The 9,870-nt window shown below is 40.5% G+C and overlaps 1 protein-coding gene across 6 annotated transcripts; it reads right to left on the bottom strand.

The window, feature by feature from the left end:
- Positions 1-461: 461 nt before the first annotated feature.
- Positions 462-8,675, bottom strand: cnga3a (cyclic nucleotide gated channel subunit alpha 3a). 6 transcript variants are annotated; one of them, XM_034881726.1, is made up of 9 exons: positions 8,437-8,675; positions 5,838-5,962; positions 5,569-5,658; positions 4,677-4,850; positions 3,609-3,668; positions 2,842-3,030; positions 2,599-2,700; positions 2,402-2,508; positions 462-2,325 (listed from the first exon to the last, which is right to left on the bottom strand). In XM_034881726.1, the coding sequence occupies exons 2-9, from the start codon at positions 5,936-5,938 to the stop codon at positions 929-931; spliced, it is 2,220 nt and encodes a 739-aa protein (XP_034737617.1). In that variant the 5' UTR covers positions 5,939-5,962; positions 8,437-8,675; the 3' UTR covers positions 462-928. The 6 variants fall into 6 exon arrangements, with proteins under 6 accessions (XP_034737617.1, XP_034737618.1, XP_034737619.1 ...); XM_034881727.1 differs by having other exon boundaries at positions 4,677-4,805; XM_034881728.1 differs by lacking the exon at positions 5,838-5,962 and having other exon boundaries at positions 8,437-8,592.
- Between the last annotated feature and the right edge of the window lie 1,195 nt (positions 8,676-9,870).

Raw genomic sequence — 9,870 nt, 5'->3', positions numbered from 1 at the left:
GTGTTTCTTTCGACTTTGAATAAAGTGAGTTTTTTGATGATAAAATGTCTTCCTATTTAAACACCATCTGGTGGGTTTTGGCGATGGATATTTCAGACTGTTTCATGTTAAACCAAATAGATTTTACTCTTTAACAAAAAGGTCTATCTCCGTACGGATCCTTTCCATAAAGTTGTCGCACATTAACAATAATAATTGGAGTATGTCAGTGGCAAAACAATCACCTTTAGTGGACGTAATTGGAACGTACATTGGAACTTGTTTTGCAGCAACACACTGTAACATTCTTTCTTAAATTTCAAAGATTGTTGGTCACGCCAGTTATTCTGACTCAAAAACATGTTAAATAAGTGTCCAGGTTGAAAAAGTTGCCCTTTAAAGCGGCTATAGTCGTTATAGACAATTATCACTCGACTTACTTCTCTCTTGCCTACAAAAGGACGATCTAGACACAGTATATGTTATATTAACATTGAATGTTTATTTACATATAACACTGTTAATTTACAACTGATCGTGTATGCTGATAACTTTTAAACAGAAGAGCATTCGGGTTTGTTTTGTACATTCACAGCATCAACTGGATGTTGCAGTTTCATTATTGAGTAAGAATTGTAGTTTGTTGTTCTTAACACTTCCTGGGGAAAACGTTAATACTGAAAAACATTCCTTAGGCTATGAAAAGCCTTTGTTTGCATACACGAGTGCTTCTGATCAACATACTCGAGGTGTTTTGTGACACCATGACATTGTCAATTGTAGCATGCACACAAAAATAGTTGCTGCATACACTGTACACAATTTGACACATTGTGATGATAAGCAGATGTACAAATGGATATAAACATGGTCCTTTAAAAAGTGTCACTCAGCTATTGTAAATGAAAAATCCCTTCATTTCCTGTAAATTCCTCAGGTATCTCTCACATTACTGGACTTTTTTATCTTTGTCGGCCACCACTTCTGACAGATCCTGAGGTTGTATGGATTTCACTTTGTTCTCCATCTCCGTGACCCTCTGCTTCATCCTCGTCTGGTTGGAGGTGAACTCCGCCATCAGTTGGGCGAACTTGGTCTTCATGAGTTCCAGGTTGTCTTGCAGTTTTATAATCTTCTCCTCCAGGTCTTTGGGGTCAGCGCCGGCATTGGCCACTGCCTCATCAATCATGTTGTCTTTCATCAACATGGCTTTCCCCTTCTCCTCAAGAGCTTTTTTGGCATCAGGATACTCCGTGAGAGCCTCCATCAAGTCGTCTTTGGACAAGGCAAAGAGATCAGAGTATCCTACGCTTCGGATGTTGGCTGTTCTTCTGTTGCCTGCTTTACTGCCCTTGATTCCCAAGATACTGATTTCCCCAAAGTATGCGCCATCGCTGAGGACTACGAACTGAGTGACTCCATCATCTGCCACCACTGCTAGCTTCCCCTCTTTGATGATGTACATCTCTCTGCCAATATCTCCCTTCTTACAGATGTAATCTCCAGGACTGAACACTTGTGGCTGCAGCTTGAGCACCAGTTCAATCAGCAGACCGGCTTCGCAATCCTGGAAGATACGTACTTTTTTCAGCGTATCCAAATGGACATTGATGGCAATCTCAGCCTTTAGCTTGTCTGGGAGGTTCTTTAAAACTTCCTTCTCATCGCAAGTCTTCTTCTCAGTCCACAGGTAGTCAAACCACTTGATGACCCTGGCCTCCAGGTCTTTGGTGACCTTTCGGAACTGCATGTACTGCTTTATGGAGTCGATCTTTGCCTGGAACTCAGCACGAGAAGCATTCATGTTGGAGATCATGGCACCAACGTTACCAACGATACTAGCAAAGATCAGCACACCAGTAAGGAAGTCGGCGATTACAAAGAGGAATTCAACATCCTTGACTGGTGCAGGGGTCTCTCCGATGGTGGTGAGGGTCAGTGTGGACCAATACAGGGAGTAGATGTACTTTCTGGCCATGCGGCCGTACTCCGGGTGGCTGATGTTGGGATACACCCATGTGTCAGATCCAAATCCAATGGTTTTTGAAATGGCAAAGAACATGCAAGCATTCCAGTGGATAATGATGAGGATGTAAAGTACGAGGTTGCTGATTCGAAACAAGTTTGGGAAGCTGGTTCTGGTTTCAGTCCGCTCGAAGAACTCAAAAAGCCTTGATATTTTGCAAAGGCGGTTGAATCTGAACTCAGGGTTGTTGAATCCGAATTTCAGAAACAGCAGATCAGTGGGTATCATTGATATCATGTCGTATTTGAACTGAGATGTTGTTCTATATTTATCTCTCAGTTTCTTGGAATCCTTTACCAGCAGGCCTTGTTCTAGGTAACCTGAGGGACAAACACAAAATTAGTAACCAAATCCAAAACTAAAGTACACACAAATTTGTGAGGACAAATGTCCCACCTGTTCTTGATCTGACAAAAGTATCTGTATAGTAGATGAAGTCTGAGGTGTAGTCCAAGAATATCCAGAGTTTTGTATATGTGTCCTGCAGTTCATTAAAACAGGCTCTAGAAGACAAGGCGGATCCATTTTAAATTGTATACATGGCCCACTAAGCGTAGACTGCATTTTGAAGCATGTTTAATGTAAAGAAATACCTTGTTACAACCATTATCAGGTTATAAAATACTGGGCCTGCGATCACGGTCAGCCATCTGTAGTACAAGTCTGTGGCTGGATCCATAATCCAGACATCTTTCCTAAAAACAACTCAACATGGCTTTAAGTTGTCACAATATCTTATTAATTGTACATACAGTTGGTATCAAACAGACACATGTGTTTTATTTCATCACATTTCCCTGTCTCAATAGACACGCTGTATCTAATGGTTTACTTACGGTGGCGCCTCTTTCTTTTTATCGTCTTTCTTCTCATCTTTCTTCTCATCTTTCTTCTCATCTTTTTTCTCATCCTTCTTCTCGTCCTTCTTCTCTTCTTCCTTCTTGTCCCCATCTTTTTTCTCATCTTTTTTCTCCTCGTCTTTTTTCTCATCTTTTTTAATCTCCTCCTTTTTGTCCTCTTTTTTGCTATGGATCACAAGTTACGTTTTTTTATGGAGGTGGAAAAGGACAGAGGTGGTCTATGAGGGGCTGTCACAGGGCTGGCAAGCAGACTACACGAAGGGGACAGGGTCTAGTGGACGTTACACTTTTTGATTCAAGACTTTGTTGGAAGATCTGGTGCAGGTCATACATTTGTCCAGCAGATGGGATCATAATACAGGTAAGTTTCCATGTCTTCTTTTCAGTTCACCATTTCAAACTGCTGTTGGCTAAATATCAGAATTCGTCTGTACATTTCACGTCTCATTATTCCTCCAACGATAAATCGGAACAACCCACATCATAACTTGCAACAAAAAATTCCTCGAACAAGCAAAGGGCCGAGGGTTTGTTCATCTAATGCAGCACGAGACACCATAAAGGAATGGGGAATCGGAAGACATGTTTCAAGAACGTCTGCACTGTAAGCTACTGCAGAATACACCACATCAGCTACATGATACAAAATATGCTGCTAATGTCCAGTATGATCTATTTAAAAAAAAATCTACTTTCTATTCTATATTCACTCTATTTTCTGGCAAAGATATGCACACACTTACTCGTCTGTGTTGTTGCAGTTGTTCATGTTGTAAGTAGCTAGCGGCCACTTACTAGCAAGACTTTGGAAAGAAATAAGAGATTTTTTGTACAGGTAACCCTCACAGTCTCAGACATTAAAGCTCTTTGTCTTTGCAAACACAGCTAAATGCAAAATACCATGTTCTTATCCTGTGTCCCTGTGTTAATTATTCCTTTATCTCTTGTTAAATGCATCTTGATTACTAATTAAATTCGATTCAGGGTTGCTAGTAACACTAAACCAAACATGATCATCAGCTAGTGGTTAGCTAGCGAGGAATATTATGGTAGGAGTTATGTTCGGATTTCAGCTCACAAAAACTTTTACGTTTAAACTTCCAAAGAATGTGGTTGAGGTCTAATTTATTTGATTTCATCCATATCCTCCTCCTCCTGATCTCACAGTGCTGGTGAGGCTGATCTGTGTGGGGGGGCCACAGACCTCTGCAGCTCTGTGCTCAGTGTCCTTAACAGCTCGGTGTTGCGCCCTTAAGGAATACAGCTACCCAGAAATACTGAACTCACTATGACTTAAGCATGGTTTCTAGTTCCATTCAGAAGAGTTGGACTCATCAAAGATTTGAGGAATGATTGTTACTCATAGATTAGTCTATATCGATGACGTTTCATTTACGGTGAAGTACCGGTGCCGGAGGTTTTCGCCTGATGTCCCTCATCTTCCGCATTTCTTTGTGTTGGTATTCTAAACTCCGGTCAGTTCGGAAAATGTCCTCCAAGCTAGAACCGACAATCAAATTATAGTTCCACCAAAACAAGTTCCTTCCCGAGGTTATTTTGCAGAGGCTGTATTTGTGTCCGGAGCATAGACGACTGTGATTGGTTTAAAGAAATGCCAATAAACCAGAGCATGTTGTTCTCCCATCAGGGAATGCTATGTGGAACAGCCAGACCCTCCTCCCCAGCGCTGTGGAGGAAGGTCTGGTGATGCGAGACTACTCCTAGATTACTTGTCCTCTGTGGTGAGTTTTTGTCTCAATTGTCAATGTGAGACCTGCAAATGAAACTTTAAGCCACTGGCCAGTACTTACTTTCTCTTCCGGTTTACGTCGTTGCGGCCCATAGACTGGGCAGTGCTCTCTCGACTGGAGAGGTCTTTGAGTTCAGGGCCTCTGAAGCGCTCCAGGAAAGAGTCATGCCTCTCTGTTTCGGGGTGCACTCTGTGAGACACCCAGTTCCACAGCATGAAGAAGAAGTAAGAGAGCCTAGAAGGTTAGCAGGAGGGAAAACAGAACAAAGTGACACCCATCTAGTCTAGGAATGTGACAGAATCTATAAGTACCAGTGGTGGAGGAAGTATTCAAATCATATATCCTACTTAAGTAAAAGTAGAACAATAGTACAACAAAACTCCATTAATAATACATATTGACATTACATTACAAGATTAGTAATACTGATGCATTGATATGTAAGCAGCATTTTACTGGTGTGACTGGTCTTCACAGGAGTTTATTCTACTTTATATACATTTAAGTAGTTTAGTCCAGTGGTTCTCAGTCTGGGGGTCGGGCGCCTTAATTGCTCACAAGACACAAGCCTGTCATGAGATAGTTAAGGGGAAAGGAAATAGGAAAATTCCTGTATTTGTATTCATTTTTGGATTTTGGAGTAAATCCAGCTTTTGGGGCCTCAGACAGAAGGGGTTAAAAGCCAGAACCACTGGTCTTTGGGTTGTATTTTTATAAGCTCATCATGTGTCTTTGTGTTATCTTTGTATGCAAATCTTAATTTGAAATGAAACCAGTAACTAGCTGTCAAATGAATCTAGTGAAGTACTATATTTGGCTTTAAAATATAGAGGAGTAGAAGTATAAAGTACAATAAAATGGAAATGCACAGTACAGTACTAAGTAAATGAACTTAGTTACTTTCCACCACTCGTATACTGACTTAGAACTTGAAAATACAACAGAAGTGTACCTAGCCATTGCCCCAGCCCCTGTAACGGAGTCTCTGTGGGACTCTGAAGACATCGCTCTCTCGGAGTTGTCTTCACAAAGAGAGTGAGCCCTACCAGACAGCAGGTGGAGAAAACAAAGTACAGTGATATGCTGATGATCATGTAATTTACAAGTGACACGTTTTGTCAAAGGTACAGAAAATGTGTCTTTAGCTGTCAGAACGGTTAAAGTACTTAGACAACAATGCAAGGGGCACTGATGTGTAAGAATGTCAAGGTGATATCAGACCTGCTGTCCCTATTTTCAATGACAGCAAGCTCATCGACAGGCTTGTTGGGGGGCACCCACTGCCTGCTTGAAAGGGAGATTTCACTGCCGATTTTTGCCATGTCGTCGTGTCTGGCTCTGCTGGCCTAGAGCACACAGATACAGAAAAAGAAACACTATCAGACTGCTGTGTAATGGCATGAACCTCACTTTTTACAAAGCAGAAAATCATACAGCAAAAACACAATTATTTCCCTTGTGGAGCTTGCGGTTGTGGATGTGTTTACTGAATGCCACTTTTCACTGTTTGTCTGAGAGTAGCCTCTAAAAATACCCCTCATTATGTTGTTACCACTAAACAGGATCAGTGCTCTTGCTCTGTGAACGATCAGCTGCTTTTTAAAATAACTAAGCTATGGCTTACAGGTAGACTGCGGTTGCTATGTTCAGTTGGAATACAGCAGGTTAAGTCTATTAGAGCACCACGTACTGAGTGCAGTGACTCTTTTCAGTTCTAGGTACAGTCTGGAGAAACAGCCATATTCTCCTGTTATGGGTCCAGGAACTGTGTTAAAAAAAATTTTAAAATAATTTTATGTATCGCAGATGGATTTTAGGCTTTTGAGAAAATGAACATTTCGCACTCCATTTTATTTTATCAGTATCATTCCAGTATGGCACATATTATGACACTAAAATATATTTTATCATCTTGATCTTATCATGAATTCATATCCGATTCGTCCTATTCATCATCATAATCCCATACTTCAAAATAATCAGAGAGTATAGCTTGAAGCAAAGTAATAAAAAACAAAAACAAATAAGATAAACACAGCAGATAGTGAATAATAAGACAAGCAAAAAAGCTTATTTTATTACATGAGTAGTGTTGTAACTGGAGCCCATTTTCTTTTTTAAATGACTTTTTGTAACAATAAAGTGTATTTAGGGGTGTTGCGCTTTGGCCAGTTCAATGTAATTCATTACACAACTCCTTTGAATAAGACTGTTGATTTCTTTCTTCTACCCCTTATAGTATCATTCCAAGCGGGGGATTCTTGGATCTTCTGGGATCTCACCACGTATTACTTGCCTTACAGCTTGGAATATTTCTTTACAGTAGATTTCTATTTTTTGAGACCAGAAGAGTTGTGTGTAATTGTCCAGTTGTGCTCCACAATTCCCTCAATTTGGCCTCAAATAATAGGTTTCTTTGCCAGCTGTATAATGACTCACTGATCTCTGGGGAACACCAGTGGTTGTAACACGTGCACACATGTAGATTAGTGCTAATACCAGGGAGTTAACCAACCCCCACCAAATTAAATCACCGTGACAGAATCACCAAGAAGCCGAGTACTTGAAGGGTGAGGAAAGGTAAAGCCAGCGCTGTGTCTGTGCATGAAACACTGAGTCGTTGCATCATCATCATCATCATCATCATCATCATCATCATCATCATCATCATCATCATCATCATCTCTGAGCCCCGCAGCACTGTTTTTTATTGAATACATATTTAGAATGAAGTGTTTTGGGGAGCCATGTGTTTCACAGTTTGATTGAGTCACAGACTGTGGGATGGTGCAGTGCACTTTGAGCATTTTTGGTGAACATATCTTCCATTTGATTTTTCTAATTATACTAATATTCATTCAAAACAAATTGACAGTGACATACTTGCATTCAAGGGAAAATGTACAATATAGAAGTGTTTTTTTACAGTTATTTGAATATGAAAAGTTTATTAAACACACTATGCTGGGAAAACGTTTGGCGTCCCCATGTCCAGTATCTGTCTTTCCCTGAGCCAGACTCATGTCTTGCATTTCAATATGATGACTGCTGTTTCTTGCAAGCCAAATCTCAGTCTGTAGATTATCTGATGCTGACATTTTGTTAAACAAATGTTTTAACTTGACTAATAATGCTTAGATTCAGTGCCATCCTGACTCTTAAAAACCAATGTCATTGGTTTTGTTGCTGGAGATTAGTTGCTCTGCTGAACCCATGTATCAGGACTAAGAGGCTTGAGTCTCGGCTAAGGTGGTGGGTTCATCCAGACATCCTCTCCCCTCCTATAGGCTGCTGTATGCCTGCAATAACTCCTTATTTTCATTCAACCCACTTTGATGGAAACTCCCTTGTTGATTTTTTAACCATTTAGAAATGTCTTTCTCCTACAAATGTACACCTGCTGAGCTAGCTATCAGGCCTGTCCTGATTAACTAATACACTTATTATTGGATACCTGACTAATAGAAATGATTAATGAATTCTAATATCTCGTTCTGCTTGACAATATCCACCTTCATGTATCAATATGTTCTCTGTGAATAGGCTACTCAACAAGTGTTTCTGTAGTCTGCAGATTGTTTGCTGTAACTCATCTAGGGACATTTTGAACATGTAATACTACCCCGTGTAAAAAAGAATAAGAAACATCGAAGTGGGAGCTGATTTGAGCATCTTGGAATCCCTGATGCTGCGACAGACTTCCGAGCTTATTATCCCAAATGAAAAGACAGAAACTGGTGCAGATTAACAATGGATGTCACAATGGATGTGAAACTCTTGCTGAGTCTCTGATGGCAGAGTCACTGCATTTACAACTCACCCCGTTTCTCACGCTGACTTTTGTATTCCGACAAAACAAGTAGTCCCCCTCTGATCGCGTCTGTGTAATCCCATCTTCAGAAACTCAAATGTCTCCAGCGGAATATTTCCGATCCGAACACAGCGTCACAAAAAGATGGATGTCGGCTGTCCATGCGTGACATGTGTGACAGTGTGGCTGAACTCACAGGTCCCAGATCAGGCGAGGGGAGGAGACCTGTCCACGGCCCATCACACGCCGCAGCTCCCAGCCCGGACTCTCAGCAGGTACGAGTCCGGTGGGGGGGGGGGGGGGTAGAAAGTGTGCTTAGAAATAAAGAAAATATTGAATAGGATAGAGAACATAATGTTATTCTGCTGAAAAAAAATCACATAACATGTCACATTCATTATTAATTTCCCTTGTTTTAATTTTAAGCAAATTGTATCCAAATACAATCCCCATTTTCTTTATCTTTAGAAACAACAACTCCAGTCCTACAGTATGGTTTCACAGTTTTGGATTGTCATGATGGAAATATTAGTTTGTCATGTGACAAGACCTGAGAAATTGGCAGCAAATGCATTCATGTACTCAATGCATTATATAAACTACAACAACATTAATGTGTAAGGTGACTAGTAACTAAAGTAACTAGTAACTAAAGTAACTAGTAAGTCAGATGAATGTAATTCAGTAAAAAATCCAATATTAATTGGAAGTCAATCCCTTGATGAGCAGTAGTGTGTGTGTGTGTGTGTGTGTGTGTGTGTGTGTGTTTGTGTGTGTGTGAGTGAGATTAGATCCGACTGAGGGGAGCATGCTACATCACAACGTTTCTCTTCAATGCCCCCCCCCCCCTACAGGCATAAGGATAAAAGAGAAATCCTTTGGCAATATTCAGAGCTGCACCGCTAATCCCAGCTTAAACTTGGGAACCCATTTCAGCCAACTAATACCCCCTCATGGATGTGGTCACTTTAGATTTTGTCACTTTTGTTGAAAATTGTCCCTTTTTTATCAATCTGTCAATCTACGTTATCAGTGTCCATTTGGCAATTGATCTCTGATTGCTTATTTTGGATCCACTCACAATTATCTATAGAAACCATCCCTGTAGTGCAGCTGATAATGTGTTATTTTTTTGTGCGACTGTCATCTCAAACTGAAGGGAATTAGCACTGTAATAGACTTTGAGAGTGGGTTTAGGCCGATCCATTAATAGAAACCCTGTACTGGATACACAGTAAAGGTGCTTATATGCAGAGACTCTAGTGACACTTACAGTCAGAAATGTAGACTTTGATTTAGACATCTATGTACATTTTAAATCCAACATGTTAAAGATCTTTGTAGGTTCTGGTAGAACCAATCACTCTCACCTTCTCCAAACCTTATGAGGTTTAGTCTCCAGGTGCGTAGAGATCAATTGAAAGCCTCTTTACATCTCTGCCA

The sequence above is a fragment of the Etheostoma cragini genome, chromosome 9, assembly GCF_013103735.1.
Source record: "Etheostoma cragini isolate CJK2018 chromosome 9, CSU_Ecrag_1.0, whole genome shotgun sequence".
NCBI lineage: Eukaryota > Metazoa > Chordata > Actinopteri > Perciformes > Percidae > Etheostoma > Etheostoma cragini.
The sequence above is the reverse complement of the archived record's forward strand: the minus strand, read 5'-3'. Positions and strand labels throughout refer to the sequence as shown.